The sequence below is a fragment of the Petromyzon marinus genome, chromosome 13 (assembly GCF_048934315.1).
Source record: "Petromyzon marinus isolate PM22_M1 ecotype Great Lakes invasive population chromosome 13, UKy_Petmar_22M1.pri1.0, whole genome shotgun sequence".
Lineage (NCBI taxonomy): Eukaryota > Metazoa > Chordata > Hyperoartia > Petromyzontiformes > Petromyzontidae > Petromyzon > Petromyzon marinus.
The window spans coordinates 2,293,953-2,311,549 of NC_133679.1; the positions used below are offsets into that span (position 1 = coordinate 2,293,953).

General features: G+C 56.4%; 1 protein-coding gene across 1 annotated transcript in view; it reads left to right on the top strand.

The window, feature by feature from the left end:
• The window catches only part of ATOSA (atos homolog A), an 85,174-nt gene extending 67,634 nt beyond the window's left edge, over positions 1-17,540 (top strand). The window contains exons 5-11 of the mRNA XM_032953881.2: positions 617-2,024; positions 4,319-4,471; positions 5,378-5,454; positions 6,102-6,201; positions 6,537-6,764; positions 9,326-9,672; positions 10,158-17,540. Coding sequence (XP_032809772.1) covers positions 617-2,024; positions 4,319-4,471; positions 5,378-5,454; positions 6,102-6,201; positions 6,537-6,764; positions 9,326-9,672; positions 10,158-10,311 — 2,467 coding nt within the window. The 3' untranslated portion in view covers positions 10,312-17,540. The remainder of the gene's footprint in view (positions 1-616; positions 2,025-4,318; positions 4,472-5,377; positions 5,455-6,101; positions 6,202-6,536; positions 6,765-9,325; positions 9,673-10,157) is intronic.
• The last annotated feature ends 57 nt before the right edge of the window (positions 17,541-17,597 follow it).

The window sequence follows — 17,597 nt, forward strand, 5'->3', positions numbered from 1 at the left end:
TTAAACCCGCCACCACCCAACACAGTCAATTAGTAAGGATTGTTACGTAAACAGAACACGCCAATTCGTTACTCGTACGGCACACCGGTGTGTTGGAGAGCAAAGCCACAACATTTATAATCTGAGTACGACGTTTCGCCAGATGAAGCTAATTGTAATTACTGGCGAAACATTGTACTCAGATTGTAAATGTTGTGGCTTGACTTTCCAACACACCGATGTGCTGTGTACTAGTAACGAATTGGCATGTTCTGTTTAGTGACACCTTACAAATTGGCTGTGTCGGGTGGTGGCGGGTTTAATGACACATTTATATATTTCTGTAATCTAACTCAAAAACCCGTATTATGAGTAACCCATTCGTACGCCTACCTAAACACCCACTCGCCCATAATCCCACCCCGCACACCCACACACCCGCTCACCCCTAACTCATCCTCTCGCTTAACACAAGTGCAGCCCCTATTTGTCTTTTGTCCACCAAAGACAAATCTGTACGTTTAAACAGCCCATCCTGTGAGGTGTAGCCCTTGTCCCTAGCAGCGGCAGAAGCGTCGTCGTCGTCGCCCTGCTGCGCCATGGCTGAACCCTGCCCACGCGCCCGTCGTGTTGCCAGGGTGTGCGCGCCGGGCGAGGCCACGGAGCAGGACTTTGCCGAGTCCCCGGAGGAGCACGTGTTCCCCGTGCCGGCGCTGGCCTGCACGCGCACGCTGCGCGTCTCCGTATCGGCCCTGCCGCGCCTGCCCTCCCCGCCGGCCGTCCAGTGCCGGGTGCACGCTCCCCTCCGCCCTGCCGCCGTCTCCTCCTCCTCCGCCGTCTCCTCCGCCGGCGCGCCGGAGCCCGGCGCGGCGGCGGAGCCCCGGGGGACGGCGCCGCGGCTCCGCCTCGACGGCGCGGAGGAGGGCGACGCGGAGTCGGAGCTCGCGTGCCGCGCCGAGTACGACCGGTTCGTTCCCGAGGCCGAGCAGCAGCAGAAGGTGGTGGGCAAGATGGTGCTGACGTACATACGCTCCAACGGCGCGGCGTGCGAGCGGTGCGACTGCTCCAGGACTGCCGGCTGCCGGCGGCGAGAGTGCCCGGAAGACGCCGCGCCTCACCGCACGTGCTGGCCCAGGCCCGCCGGGCAGCCCTACAGGTGCCCACCGGAAGCGTCCGCGGAAAGGAGGACTACGGGCAGCCTGCGCAGCGCGCTGTCCAAGAACTACTCTGTGATCGCCACGACTGCCGCCGGCTCGGCGGCCACCGCCGCCGCCGCCGAGCCGGCGTCAGAGTTGGCGCGGGAGGCGAAGGAGAGCTCCCCGCTCGGCTCCATCTACCAGAGCCGCGAGATCATCTCGAGCATCGCGCAGCAGATCGACCTGTGCGAGCTGGAGACGTCGCTGCGCGCCGTGCGCCTGGGCGCCGCCCGCGACCTCCGCCGCAAGGCCGAGTCCCCGCCGGCGCCCGAGCGGTGCCGGCCTGGCGCGGCCCTCGACGGCACCGCCGCGGCCGCCCCCCCGTCGTCCTCCTGGAGGAACCTGAAGAACACGGGCGACGCTCGCGCCGGCACGCCGCCGCTCACGCCGCCGCTCACGCCCATCGAGGCGGCGCTCGCGGGCGACGAGCCGGAGCGGTGGACGCCGCACGGCGAGGAGCCGGCACCGGGCGGCGCTTCGGGGGGCCGAGGGGGGAGCGAAACCCCCGTGTCCTCGCGCGGAGCCGCCCTGCCGCTCAAAGCGCGCGTCAAGCGCAAGCTGCTGCCGTCGCCATCGCCGCACAGACCTAAGGCCGCGGCGGCCGCGGCCGCCGCGGCCGCCGCGGAGGCGGCGAGGGCCGCGGACCCCTGCCAGTCCCCGCCGGCCAAGTGCGGCGTGGCCCGCCCGGGCCCCTTGCCGCTCGACGGCGTCAGGACTTCCCCCCGGCCTCCCGGCGGCCCCCTTGCCCCCGCGGCGCCGACGGCGATCCCCGCGCTGGTGCCGGCCGCGTCCGGGTGCTACTTGGCCTCGTCGCCGGGCATCCCCGCCGGGCAGAGCGCGTCTTGCCAGGTGAGGGGGGGCGGGATGGGCGTGCGAGCGAGGGGAGGTCACCTCAAGGGGCCGTGCCCGCAACTGTCAGCGCACGCGCGCGCGTCGAATGTTTGGTTTAGTTCAGTGCGCGACCCCGTGTCAGTCCGGTGCTGGGCGCGCTCTGGAGGAGGCGGTGCTGTTGCCCGACACGGTGCCACGTTTGCGTTCTTTACGTCCAAGGCAGCTTCGTCGACGAATGTGATCGAGGTCAGTTCGGCAGGAAACGCTCCCGACTCGCTCTCGCTCACCGCTTCAGAATGTTTCACCCAGGTGCCCGCGGGCATACGTCCTCGTTCGTTAAGCGGACTTGTTGTGCGCGACGCGTGTTCACGCTCGCGTTGCATCTCGAGTCCGACTCTGCAGCCGCATTAATCACGCCAAATCGTTGCATCGCGCCAAATTGCGGCGCTCGCTCTTCCTGCTGAAAGTCCAGCTCGTCTACGTTGGGCACTCGTTCCGGGGCATCGCTCATGGTGATGGAGGGTAACTTGTGTTTGTTGTTTGATTGAAAATGATGAGCCTGCGGCTTGGGAAAGAAATGCTCGGTCCAGTCGGCTGTCTGCATAAGGACCGTCGTTTAATCATAGCACCAAGCAATCGCGGGTGTCATTGTGGAGATTACAAATAGCGAAGTATATACGCGCAGACAATGCGCTTCCTTCATACATCTGTCTCTCTGCGTAAATATTGATTATCATTGTGGCGAGACAAATAAATGAAGGAATGGAGTTTGTGATTTAATCAGGCGAGTGTTCAATGGGAACAAATCCGTCTAAGCAGTGAAGAAGTGATGGGTCGCATCTTTGTGACGCGCAGTGGCCAGCAGACAACGGCACAAACATCCCCGTGATGCCAAGCCACCCGCATAACTCGCGTTCGCTTCACAAACTAAACTATCATTTAAAAACGAAACTATTTTTATATTCTTGCTTCTTTCGGTAAAGTCACGTAGAAGGGAAACAATAAAATAATAAAAATATAAAACAATAAAATTCTCACGACGTTTCGACTGCAACACAAGCAATCAACATCAGGTGTGAAAACCACAGCAAGAACAAAGTGGCGGTTTTTCAATTTTTTCTTGCTGTGGTTTTCACACCTGATGATGTTTGCTTGTGTTGCAGTCAAAACGTCGTGATAATTTTATTGTTTTATATTTTTATTATTTTATTGTTTCCATTCTACGTGACTTTACCGAAAGAACCAAGAATATGAATTCCTGCAGTCACGAAAGCTCTAAATCAAAATTTAAACTATTTTTATTTCACCAGGTAAGGCCCACTGAGCTGTATAGTTATGGCCACAAATGATAGCTCAACGAAGTGGCTTATCATCATGTGGAAATTTACAGCAGCCAGATAATCTAAACACACCTCGTTTCTAAGCGTGGAGGGAAAAACCAGAGGACCACGGGGAGAGACACACAAACTCCAAATCTACAGCAGGCGTCTGGGTCGGGATCGAACCCACGGCCTCCTGTATACCAGGCGAGGTAGTTAACATATCCTAGCCACCGTGGTGATGATGATGAGAGAGAGAGACACGCAAACTCCAAATATACAGCAGTAGGCGTCTGGGTCGGGATCGAACCCACGGCCTCCTGTATACCAGGCGAGGTAGTTAACATATCCTAGCCACCGTGGTGATGATGAGAGAGAGAGAGACACGCAAACTCCAAATATACAGCAGGCGTCGGGGTCGGGATCGGAACCCACGGCCTCCTGTATACCAGGCGAGGTAGTTAACATCTCGCCGCCAGGAAAATCACTGCAGTAGTCAGCCAGGCCTTGGCGGGGCACAGGCTGCTAACTCGGCGCGATGGCGAGCGCGTGCCACCCGTTCACCCCGCCTCAGCTGCGCCCATCCTTGTGGTCAACTCTAGCCCTGCCCTGGCACCGAGGCCGCACTCGACATTAACACGAGAGTTGACAACGGCTGGGCACAGCGGTGATGGATATTGACTGGTCCGGGGGTCGACGACCAAAATAACAAGAAGAGAACTTTTTTTTTTAATTCGGTAAAAAAAAGATACTCGATGTCTCGAGAGCCGCAGTGCACGTGAATACGAGACGGCGGCCCTCCTTGATAAATGACCTCGCTGAACAGTCCTCTAAGAAAGCCGCACGCGGCTCCGGAGCCACAGCCGTTCGTGCGTTGCTGTCGATGAGATTGGCAGCAACGCACGCGGACAACGGCGGAGAGAAGAGAAACCCCTCTTGCTACAGACCGAACGTTTTCTCACGTGATCGGTCGGCGCTCGTCCGACGGCGCAGGCGCAGCCCTGCCGGAAGGCGGCCGTGGTGACCCCCCCGCCCCAGCGGCCCGTGAGCCGCCGGCTGCTGGATAACGGCGCGCAGCCGCCGCTGCTGCCCGCCGCCGCCGTCGCCTTCCACCCGCGCACCGGCCTGCCGGCGGCCTCCAGCCCAGTAAGGCCGCGCACGCACAAACGCGCTCTGCGATTCGCAAAGAGGCCTGCCGTGCGCTGTGATCACACGCTCGTGCCGCTCCTCAGCCGGACTCGTATAATTAATTTATTGAATCGATTACTTAATGTATTGGTTATTTCTATTTTCTATTTCGTGAATTGCTTGCCTCTTTCTCGATTTTGCACTCCTATCGGTTTTTTTTGTGTGCGTGCGTGTCGTTCACTGTCGTAACTCGCTGGCCGCCCACCCCTGCTGGACATCTGTGAGAAAAGAGCTTCGTAGCTCATTGGATTCCTCCTACTGCAGTCTAAACAAAGATTCTGATCATCGGCATCCCCGTGAACTTGAGAGGCTTTGCTCCTTGGCTCTCTCCCTCAATGCTACGAGCGTTCCTCCCCTACAGAACGCTCGGGGAAGCCTTTCCTTACCGTAGGGCCGAACAGGAATTTAAAACACCGTCAGCGGGTTACCAACTGCGTGAGCGTCGGCCACCAGAAAACCTTGATCACGCTCCCGTAGAAAGGTCGTGGGGATCTAGCCGCTGCTGGAGCCTCCCTTTGCATTGGGCCACACCACGTCCCCAATTTTAGCCGAGTGATCATAACGGCCGGTTAATTTTACACACCCCCTCGGCGACGTCTCTCTTGCGTTCGCTTCGGTGCACACGTACAGTCTTCTCCTTTCCTGTGGCTGACGTGGACGCAGAGCAGCAACTACAATTTCACGCTCGGGTGGCCAAGCCAGGTAACCGCGTCAGGAGTAGCGGTCACGTTCGGTGATCCTGATGCGAGTCCACCCTTGTGCCGTAGACTGTTGTCGACTTAGCCGAGGAGATTCCACGTGGCCCTGCTGGGCCCGGCTGCTTCTAAAGCCTGTGCTCTGTCTGTGCGCCGCGTTGCTCGGCAGGTGCCCTTCAGGAAAGGGACCTCCGGGCGTTTCGACCTGGACGCTTCGCTGCTGCACAAGAACGGGCACGTGCAGAGGTGAGTGCCGGAGGTCCGAGCGCCGAGCTGGCGACGTTGCGACCCCGGGTTCGAAACCGGGCAGCCACCCGCGGTTGAACCTGGTTCTGAGGTGCAGTGAATTGATGGCCCCTGCCTGGTCACCTATGAGCGCACAAGACAAATCGTCACGTTAAATTTATTTACGCACTTAATTTTGACCAATTCCAGCTCTGACGATTGAAACATCAGTTTGGCTGATGCGACAGACACTATCATGTGGCAGGTTAGTTGGCAAGGTGGTGCCCTCTACTGCGTGGACCCAGGTGACTTGAAAGGATCTCGGGAGGTAGCTCTGTAATGTCCGCTTCAGTGGGCCGTTCTCCGACACGAAGGGTCGCAGCTACACAGGAGGAGGTCCGAGCGGACTGCTCGTGGGACGACAGCGAGAGCGCCGTCGGGACAGACCTGGCCGTCCCTCCTTTGAGATCTCTCACGGCAGGGGAGAAGAGCACTCCCCCGGGCGTTGCAGCACCCCCGCCGGCTCCCCTGCGGCGAGCGCCGCTTAAGACTCTCGGCTTGCAGAGAGAATTGCGGAACGCGAGGGAGCTCGCTCGATGCGGCGCATCGTGGTGAACCGAAGGTGGTGACGTGGGTCGTGCGTTTGGGCCCCTCTGTCTATCGCGCAGCCCCAAGGTGGTGGCGCCCGCGGACGAGCAGAGCGGCCGGGAGCCCCTCGCGCCGCACGCCCCCTGCAGCAGCCCACGCTGCCTGCTCGGCAACTTCGAGGTGAGCGAGATTCGACGAGCGACGCCGACGCGCGAGTCTCGGTGAGCATCAGTGAGGATCGGTGAGGATCGGTGGCTCTTCTCGTGCGAGGTTCCGCGAGACTCGGCATGACTTGCTGTGACTCTTTTCAGACTCTGTGAGACTCGTGTGATGTTCCTTGACCCCCAAGTGAGTACCCTCGTGCGACGTGTTAACATCGCCACCGGGGAGACAAAGGCGACCGGGCGTGGTGCTGGCGACCCACCCACCCCCTCGTGTGCCATGGTACCGGCCTTCATAGGCGCTGCGACTCGTTGATCTTTGTCCGAGTCTCACGGTGGCCGTGTCCGCCGCAGGAGTGCGTGCTGAACGCGCGGCTGCCCGCGCTGGGCTCGGTGGCGGGTTTCACGGCGGAGCTGGGCGCCAGCGGCTTGTTCTGCCCGCGCCACGCGGTGCTGCCCGTGCACGTCTCCTTCTTCTCGGTGGCCCACGACGGGGCCCCCTCCCCCTACCTGGGCGTCCTCGGCCTGCGCTCCCACGGCTGCCGCGGGTACCACGTTCCGCGAGCCGGCACCATACAAGTGGTACGTGCGCGCATGCACGCGGAACACGCGCGGACTACGCCGTTAAGATGCACCTATTGAGGCCGACGTGGCACTCGTGGTGGTGGTGTGGCCGGTGTGGCGTAGCGGTGAGCACTGCGCTACGAACCCGGCGACCAGAGTTCGATTCCTGCTCACGGCCAACACTCAGTGACGATTATCTGAACCGGTCCTGGGCCTCCCGCTAAGTCGACTCAGCCTCAAATGAGTACCTGGTGCGGTGTGTAAACATCGCCACTCGGGAGACAAAGGCGGCCGGGCGTGGTGTTGACCACCCACCCCCTCGTGTGCCGTGGCAGCCTTCATACAGTGAGGGAAAAAGTATTTGATCCCCTGCTGATTTTGTACGTTTGCCCACTGACAAAGAAATGATCAGTTTATAATTTTAATGGTAGGTTTATTTGAACAGTGAGAGACAGAATAACAACAACAAAATCCAGAAAAACGCATGTCAAAAATGTTGTAAATTGATTTGCATTCTAATGAGGGAAATAAGTATTTGACCCCTCTGCAAAACATGACTTAGTACTTGGTGGCAAAACCCTTGTTGGCAATCACAGAGGTCAGACGTTTCTTGTAGTTGGCCACCAGGTTTGCACACATCTCAGGAGGGATTTTGTCCCACTCCTCTTTGCAGATCTTTTCCAAGTCATTAAGGTTTCGAGCCTGACGTTTGGCAACTCGAACCTTCAGCTCCCTCCACAGATTTTCTATGGGATTAAGGTCTGGAGACTGGCTAGGCCACTCCAGGACCTTAATGTGCTTCTTCTTGAGCCACTCCTTTGTTGCCTTGGCCGTGTTTTTTTGGGTCATTGTCATGCTGGAATACCCATCCACGACCCATTTTCAATGCCCTGGCTGAGGGAAGGGGGTTCTCACCCAAGATTTGACGGTACATGGCCCCGTCCATCTTCCCTTTGATGCGGTGAAGTTGTCCTGTCCCCTTAACAAAAAAACACCCCCAAAGCATAATGTTTCCACTTCCATGTTTGACGGTGGGGATGGTGTTCTTTGGGTCATAGGCAGCATTCCTCCTCCAAACACGGCGAGTTGAGTTGATGCCAAAGAGCTCCATTTTGGTCTCATCTGACCACAACACTTTGACCCAGTTGTCCTTTGAATCATTCAGATGTTCATTGGCAAACTTCAGACGAGCATGTATGTGTGCTTTCTTGAGCAGGGGGACCTTGCGGGTGCTGCAGGATTTCAGTCCTTCATGGCATAGTGTGTTACCAATTGTTTTCTTGGTGACTATGGTCCCAGCTGCCTTGAGATCATTGACAAGATCCTCCCGTGTAGTTCTGGGCAGATTCCTCACCGTTCTCATGATCATTGCAACTCCACGAGGTGAGATCTTGCATGGAGCCCCAGGCCAAGGGAGATTGACAGTTATTTTGTGTTTCTTCCATTTGCGAATAATCGCACCAACTGATTGCTTCTGTGGGCAGGTGTCTTTTATACAGGTAACAAGCTGAGATTAGGAGCACTCCCTTTAAGAGTGTGCTCCTAATCTCAGCTCGTTACCTGGTGTCTTTTATACAGGTGACAAGCTGAGATTAGGAGCACTCCCTTTAACAGTGTGCTCCTAATCTCAGCTCGTTAGCAGGTGTCTTTTATACAGGTAACAAGCTGAGATTAGGAGCACTCCCTTTAAGAGTGTGCTCCTAACCTCAGCTCGTTACCTGTATAAAAGACACCTGGGAGCCAGAAATCTTTCTGATTGAGAGGGGGTCAAATACTTATTTCCCTCATTAAAATGCAAATCAATTTATAACATTTTTGACATGCTTTTTATGGATTTTTCTGTTGTTATTCTGTCTCTCACTGTTCAAATAAACCTACCATTAAAATTATAGACCGATCATTTCTTTGTCAGTGGGCAAACGTACAAAATCAGCAGGGGATCAAATACTTTTTTCCCTCACTGTAGGTGCTCGCTAACAGCACTTGCCCCAACAGTCTGCTAAGGCTATACGGGGGAACTTTGTCTTTATGGCCGGCACCACACCTATCTGCTTTTATCTCCCCAGTGCCGATGATTGTACACCATTTCCAGGTACCCATTTAAGGCTGGGTTGACCTAGAGGATGCCCAGGACCGTTTCAGATGTTTGTCACCGGTGTTGGCCCGGAACGGATATTACACTCAGGTGGCCAGATTCACACACGCACGGACACGCTCGCACACGCTCGCACACCACATCCACACTCAAAAACGAGAGTCATATTCCAATGTGAGCCAATTGGTATCGCGTGAGTGACCGCCATACGTAGGACAGATATCATAGGCGGCTGGGCTAGGTGATGGGCATCAGAGGCTAGCGCAGCAGAATATCCATTGTTGCGCTGTACTCCGCCGCTCACCGACATCGCCAACCCGCGCTGACCGCCGCGTGGTGACGCTCGCGACGCGGAGAGGCGCACTTGTCCATCGCGTCCGGGCATCGGGATCGCCCGCGGGACCCCGGCACTCGCGCCGTAACCGAACTTTTGCCGGGGGCGGGAGTGATGCCCTCGCCGTGCCGGTGCCGCCTTCCCGAGCAGACGCTGTTCAACCCCAACAAGACGGTGGTGAAGATGTTCGTGGTGATCTACGACCTGCGCGACATGCCGGGCGGGCACCACACCTTCCTGCGCCAGAGGACGTTCTCGGTGCCCGCGGCACGAAGGGCGGGGGCGCCCGCCGTGCCCGCCACGCCGGGCCCCGGCCCCCACGCCCGCCACGGGACCAACGGCGCCGTGCCGCCCGCCGCCGCCGTTGGCCGCCTGCGCTCGGCCTCCCCTCCGAAGGCCCCGGCGGCGGCGGCGGCCCCCGACCGCTTGTCGCCCGCGAGCACCCCCCCGGGCGACGCGGCCAAGGACAGGGCCCTCCGATACCTCATCCACCTGCGGTACGCACACACGCACGCACAGATAATCCCCTCCGTGTGTGGCCTTCATAGACTTGTTGGGGCAAGTGCAGTTAGCGAGCACCCGCCTATGAAGGCCGGCACGGCCTTCATAGGGGGTGGGTGGCCAGCACGACGCCCGGCCGTCTTTTGTCGCCTAATTCACCCACCGCACCAGGCACTCGTTTTACCCTGAGCCAACCTAAGAGACACCTAGGACGGGTTCAGATAATCGTCACCGGTGTTGGCCGTGAGCGGGAATCCAACTCGGGTCGCCGGGTTCATAGCGCAGCGTAGCGCTAACCGTTACACTCCTGGAACGCACGCACACCGCACGCGTACACAACAACAACAGCAGTAATAACTGCCATCCGCTACCAAGTGGTGGTGACCTCCATGAAGCTAGGGCACTTTGAAGGCACGTGAAGTGTCGAAGTCTCGCCCAGCCGTTTAGTTATGCCCTTGCCCCCCCCCCCCCCCCGTTGCAGGTTCCTGAGCTCCAAGTCGGGCAAGATCTACCTGCACTCGGACATCCGGCTGCTCTTCTCTCGCAAGTCGATGGAGATTGACTCGGGCGCGGCGTACGAGCTCAAGTCGTACACGGAGACGCCGCAGAACCCGCGCTACTCCCCGCGGCTCTGATGCCCCCCCCGCCCCCCGTCGGCCTTCACGAGCCCCCCCCCCCCCCCACCTCCCACCCCTCCCCGCTTCCTCCGTGACCACGACCCACCTCACGGCTTGACCCGAGTTGGATTTCCAGTTTGCGGCCAACGCCAGTGACGTATGTCCGCACCGCCGATGAGCACGGTTGGCTACGTGCGCCGCGAAAGAAGTTCGGCGTACGTACATACGGCACCGGTGCGGCTTCACGTTAACCAAAAACCACCCGGGGCGTGGCCAGAGGGGGGAGACTGCAGTGATCTCCCGTGTCCCTGAGGTTCAGTGACGCGTAGCTGAGAGTGAAATTATTTAAGTTCAGGACAGGAAGTGAAAATGTCTCGATTTCTGGGTGGTTATTGTCGGTGTGATGAGACGTGTGTTTGAGATGCCGGGCGGGCGCGAGAGCGGAGCTGGTGCATGGCGGCTCTGGGTGGTTTTGTGCAACGCCGCGTGGGGCCCCCGGGAGTTCACGTGGCTCACCCACCGCTCACCCACCGCTCACCCACCACTCACCCACCACTCACCCACCGCTCACCCACCACTCACCCACCACTCACCCACCGCTCACCCACCGCTCACCCACCGCTCACCCACCGCTCACCCACCACTCACCCACCACTCACCCACCACTCACCCACCGCTCACCCACCACTCACCCACCACTCACCCACCACTCACCCACCACTCACCCACCGCTCACCCACCACTCACCCACCGCTCACCCACCACTCACCCACCACTCACCCACCACTCACCCACCGCTCACCCACCACTCACCCACCACTCACCCACCGCTCACCCACCACTCACCCACCACTCACCCACCACTCACCCACCACTCACCCACCGCTCACCCACCACTCACCCACCACTCACCCACCGCTCACCCACCACTCACCCACCGCTCACCCACCGCTCACCCACCACTCACCCACCGCTCACCCACCGCTCACCCACCACTCACCCACCGCTCGCCCACCACTCACCCACCGCTCACCCACCGCTCTCCCGTCGCTCACCCACCACTCACCCACCACTCACCCACCACTCACCCACCACTCACCCACCACTCACCCACCACTCACCCACCGCTCACCCACCGCTCACCCACCACTCACCCACCACTCACCCACCGCTCACCCACCACTCACCCACCGCTCACCCACCACTCACCCACCACTCACCCACCACTCACCCACCACTCACCCACCGCTCTCCCGTCGCTCGCCCACCACTCACCCACCGCTCACCCACCGCTCTCCCGTCGCTCGCCCACCACTCACCCATGCCGTGTCTCCATCTCGTCACGTCTCGCATTCCGTCACACGTTTACTTTTTCAAAAATAATTGAGTTACACTCGCGGAACTACAACATAGTTTATTTTTCATGCTTCATTTCAACAGTAGATGAATAAGTAAAAAATTCAATCGGATAAAGAATCTAAATTTTAAATGTGAGATAATACTAATGCTTAAATATCAACAAGAAAGGTAGAAAAACATATTGAGACCTAACTAAGGAAGCCCCACACCCCGCATCGACACGCCATTCCCAGTGCCGCCTCAGGGCCCCACCTCTCAGATGGCCGCTGCCGCAGGGGTCACTTAAGCAGAGAGACAACTTGGACGTTTTTTTAAATAGCCACGGCATCTTAAAGAGTATCGCTGATTGTCACTTTTAATCTCATTTTCACGCGAGCCATCCCGTGGCTTTACCAAGCAACGTAAGCGGTGTCACCCGGTCCGTTAGCCGGTCCATCAGCCGGTCCCTCAGCCGCTCCGTTACCCGGTCCATCAGCCGGTCCATTACCCGATCCGTTACCCGGTCCCTCAGCCGCTCCGTTACCCGGTCCGTTACCCGGTCCGTTACCCGGTTCCTCAGTCGCTCCATCAGCCGGTCCGTTACCCGGTCCGTTACCCGGTTCCTCAGGCGGTCCGTTACCCGGTCCGTTACCCGGTCCATCAGCCGGTCCGTTACCCGATCGGTTACCCGGTCCGCACGTTCTCGCTTACTTCGCTCCAGTGACGTGTACGAATCGGCATTCCAGACGGTCCACGTCTGGAATGCCGATTCGTCGTCAAACACTTGACAGGAATTGGTTCAATTTTTTATTTAAAGCTTTCGTGAATGCAGGGATTCATATTCTTGGTTCTTTCGGTAAAGTGACGTAGAAGGGAAACAATAAAATAAAAAAAATATTGTTTTCCTTCTACGTGACTTTACCGAAAGAACCAAGAATAGGAATTGGTTCACATCCCAAGCTCGTCCTTCATGAAAAACAGCCTTGGGACTCTGCTGGGTGAACATAGCCAGTACACGTCCATGCGTTGCAGTGCAATTTGGTTTTATACAACGATCGGATAGATGAGTGTCTGGATGTTGAGGGCACTGTAATTCCATTTACCAATTGGCTTAGTAGAGAGCAGAAAACGTACTAATAAACAATTACGGTGGGAACCCTTATGAATAGAAGGGAACTCTCTCGTGACTCCCCACTCATCTCCCCACTTATCTCCCCACTCATCTCCCCACTAATTTCCCCAAGCATCTCCCCTCTGTCTCTCCTCGCACTGCCCCCCCCCCCCCCCTCGTGCGTTGCACAAAAGCTCAGCTCCAGCCTTGGCGTTGGAGACAACGCTTTAACACTCACCGCCGCTCGCAACGCGAGACCGCTCCGGCATCTCTGACCACGCTAGCTGCGTTTCTCCTCATCGGCGTCGCACCGCCGGTGATATTTTCACGACTCGCTGCAGGTGGCGTCGTCGCCGTCTCTTCGCCGGTGGGGGTCTCTGTCAACGTGAGTGACGGCTCGTCCTGGACTACGACACTTGGGGGTGGTTCGCCACCGCGGTCGTTTCTCTCTCAAGCGGCCGTCCCTTTCTGCTCCCGCCGACGTGTCAGGCTCGGGGGCGATTGCTGGAGGCCGTCGCGGCGCGTGGGAGCGTCTAAGAGAGTCAAGAAGCCGCAGTCGGAGCAGTCGGGCAATAAGGGCTCCCAAATGTGGCAACGTCACATCTGGATTCTTGTACAGAGCCTGGCCAACGCTTTGGAAGGTCCCGGGCTCTCTACCGAGCCTTCTGACCTTTTTGCCGTAGACCTCCGGAATTGCCCACCAAACGTCCATTCCTGACCTCCAGGGAGTGTCCTCCAGATCTACCCCTCCTCCGATTGCTCCGAGTCCACTCGGAGCAAGGTCACCTGAGTATTTGCTGAGCCGATACCTGCAGGTATCATCTCCACCGCCCACGATACCGGGGTTGTATACCAGTATGGCAATCTCAGAAGTGCTCTTATTGACACTTTTTTTAAAATCAATCTTGGTGTTGCATCTCCATTTCAGGGCCGCGATGCCTTTTGATTGCCCAGTTGAATAGGTGTTGCTCAATATACGGAGTTACCTTCTTAACATTGGGCAATACCTCGTGTTGAGCAATGCTAATCAATAGTTTTTTTTTAAACGATACCCAGTATCAGAGCGAGACGTAAAACCAGTTGAGCCGGGGCCAGATGTTTCACTTGTTGCTGCCACCTGAGGTGGGATCATGTTAGAACTTCCACTTCCTTTAAGTGGCCGGCCAACAGTCAATTACGCGACAACCGTTTGAAACGAGCAGGCCATCGCATAATTCACTCTCGGTAGCCACCTAAAAGTTTGTGTTGTCTCGTGTGGTTACCGGTTACTGATCTGGCCCCGTGGACCCCCCCCCCGCTCCCACCTCGGGGCATCGCGCCGCGGTACTGGGGATGTCGGTGGCGGTGCGGCTCTCCCAAGTCGCCCGCCGGAGCCGCTCGCCGCGCCGCTCGGGACCGGGGAAACCCTTAGGACGGCCGCCAGGCCCTACCGGCGGCGACCTCTGAGCGACGACGCGAGGTGTCGCGATGGACGACGCGAGGCAGCGGCGCGTTGCGTGCGAGAGGGCGCCGCGTGTGTTCTGTCGCTAAAGACGGAATATGCAGGCGAGGAGGCCCGGCGGGTCGAGCGGGGGAGGCCGTTTTGTTTTTACTATTATGGTTTTTTTTGGAGTGGAAAGAGAAGAGTAAATTAGTTATCAAAAGTGCAATTCTTAAATACTTTACAGTACCCGCAGATTTTGACGCGTGTGTTTTCCCTAGCGTTAGATTTGTCACTTTAGCGTCGCCACACCGACCGCGGGCGCCCGCCTCGCCCAGAGTTTCCGTTTTTCGCGGGACGTTATTCCTGTAGATTGTGACCTGAGCCGAGTGCTTTTGTTTCTTTCTAATTTATTTTTTATTATTGACACGTATAGCCTATAATTTATATGTTAACTTAAGTAAACCGATCGCTAGGTTGATCTGTCGTTTGTTTTTATCGCGAGTCTCGCCGGGGGCTTGAAGCACGGCGAGGAGTCGTCTGCTGTGCGCGCTCGATGTGCCGGTGGCACCCTGGCACCGCCGTGGCGGCAACACCGCGGCACTGCGCGTCGTAGGCGTGGAAGGACAGCTTTGGCTACAGACGTCGCTTTTGTGTGTGCACTGGGCAGGCTGCTTGATACCCGAAGAAAATTTAACAGTTTTTAAACGTAAAAAAGTCGAACCTTGCAGTAACAGAGGGGTCATCATCATCAATGTAATTTTGCTGAGCGCACCGCACGGTGAACGCCGGCGACCCGCGTTACATTCCCTGCCACGGCTAACATCAGTGGCGCTTGATATCTGAGCCCGGTGCTGGGCCCTCTCTCTCTCAACTCACAAATCCGTGCTAACCATCTTGGTACCGGTCGCACATCCCCCACGATCGACGCGGCACGGGGGAGGCCTTCATCCGGCAGTAGGCTGACAAAGGGCTGTAAATTATTGTCCATGACAACTCGAGACTGCCCCCCACCCCCCGTTCCACGCCGCTTGTGCGTTGCGCGCACGGCCGCATGCGTGGAATGTTCTTTGTTGGACCGTACTCGGCTGTGTCCGCCGGCGGGGAAGCACGGTTCCCCTCCGGGTCATTTGCACACACTGGGGGGGATCAACTCCCACTCGCGCAGCCCGGTAAGTTCCCGCAGGATGTTGCCGCCAAAGATCATCGTCCGCTGGACGTTGAAGGCCCCGTCAAATCACGACAGTGGGACATCGCGTGCCAGTGTCGTAGAACTAATCCCAAAAGGCGAAATTTGCCCACAGCTACAACGTTATATTTTAGTTTGTTTTAAGGATTAAAAGAAAAATACTTTTTTAAAAAATGTTCCGTTTTGATTGGTGGCGGGGGAGGCGTCTGTCTTGGTGAAGAAGTGATTTTCACCAGGCTCTCGCCCGGCTGAGTGAAACGTATTAAATTAAAGTTGCCAATGCTGCGTCAACCTCTCGTTCATTTACTTTGTAATAATAAAGTGAGAGCCCATTGAGTTGAAATGGCTTTTCAAGGAGTCACCTCATCAAGGCAATATTCACTGCGTGAATATTGCCTTTTCATCTTAGTATTTAAATCGTAGAAAAAATAAACCCCAAGTTTTGGTTTTCGGCTATAAAAATGTGGTCATGATGGCCACTATGGTGCTCTCACGCTTCCCAATGCGGACACCCCAAGTTGACGAGCTACTGGCCCGCTCCCGAGGGTCTTCCATTGCCGTGACACTTTGTAGACGTGTGCCCGCGTGTCGGCGTTACTTCTGCTTGAGAGTGGACGTGAGCATCTCCCAGCCGAAGATGCTCACTGCACCACGCTGCTGTGAGCCACGTGACCACGGCTGTGGTCCAATCTCTTCCTCCCCGGTGGCCCTTTGTGCCCAGGCATAGCGAACCTTCTCTGTCGGGGGGAGCCCAATGGGAACATCCGCGTGTGAAGAACGTTCGGGAAGTGTGACGCTGGTTGAGGGCCTCCAGGCTTGAGTTTGGTGTACGAGCTCACGCTGCAAGTGGTGGCAGAAGAGAAGTTTAATTGCCACGTGGCCAGTGCTGGGTCTTGATTTTGGTGGGGCTCTGCTTTTAGGCCTGCTTAGCGAGATCACGTTAGCGAGAGTTCATTTGTGCTGGAAACCAATAAGCTTATTGTAAACAGATATAACGAATTGTAACCTACGTCACTGATTGCCAAATGGACCACTCCCAAGTTGATACAATTTTTTTTAAATCTCATCTTGATTCAGTGCTGCTGGAGTTTTAAACAATTTTTAACTTGTGATTTATTTTATTTAGCAATCCGGCTTCAACATAGTTGATTTTTTTCGTGGTATTAAATCGTGATTTGTTCACCATACAAGAGCAATTTCTCTTTCGACCAAAGATTTTATTCTTCCCATATTCAGCTCTGTCACTCTCATTAGAACTTTTGTAATTGTTCAATTTCCAGTGGTCGTCTCTTTCCCCTAGTTTCAGCTCTCACACCCCTCGAGCAGGTAAATCTGCGTAATCCGTTCCAGAAAGTGGTTCGCAATGCCTGTTCACGAAACCTTGACGTACGTCAATATATACTACCAAGGTCACCCCGAGGGCAACGCAATCTCTGTGCCAAACTCACCATATTGCTGTACGCGCACGTGCGTGTGGGGGCGAACGATTGATTTTGCAGCGTAGTGCTCGTGATCTCAAGACCGTTCCAAGTCCCATGTCCTAGTCGCGGTCCATTCGGGGTCGGCAGATTGAGTGCCACCCGGTGAGGCTGCCCCACTTGGCAAGAAGTCAACACAGAGGTCGTTATTTGACCATTGGCCCCAGCACATAAATGTGGAATTTCCACTGCTAGCTCAGGACCAACAGAGGTGAGCACCGCCAGGGCTCGCTGAATCCTGGGGACTCTTTCATTTTTAATAATACCGCGTGTTTGAAAATCAAGCAAATGTTATAATTTGATGATTACACATTGTATGTTGTTCGTTGCAACATGACTCCTGCTATGCACAGAAGACTTAAGAGGGTGTGGTTTATGAAAAAAAAAGCGCGTTTGAGAATATTAACGAAAATGTCGCGTTGACCTAGCGTGACCCTTCGACCTCTAGTGACGATACACCACTACGGACGCGTTTGTGTTATGGGTGATTTGACAAGTATGGTAGTTGCAGTTAGCGTTTGCGCAATTATAACGGCCCATTCTCAAAACTCCTTGTTCGGCGGTCGGCAATGCCACGGCGTGCCCATCCAGAGGTCGGCTGAATGTTTCGCATTAAATGCTTTGTGGAGGTTAGAGGTTGACTCGAGCCGATGATCGTTCACGTGGTTGCAACGTTAATGTTCGTAAGTAAATAAACTGCAACAAAACGAGTGCAAGGCTGTGAACGGAGTGGACTTTATTTTGGGTTGTCGCGATAACGGCACCGCA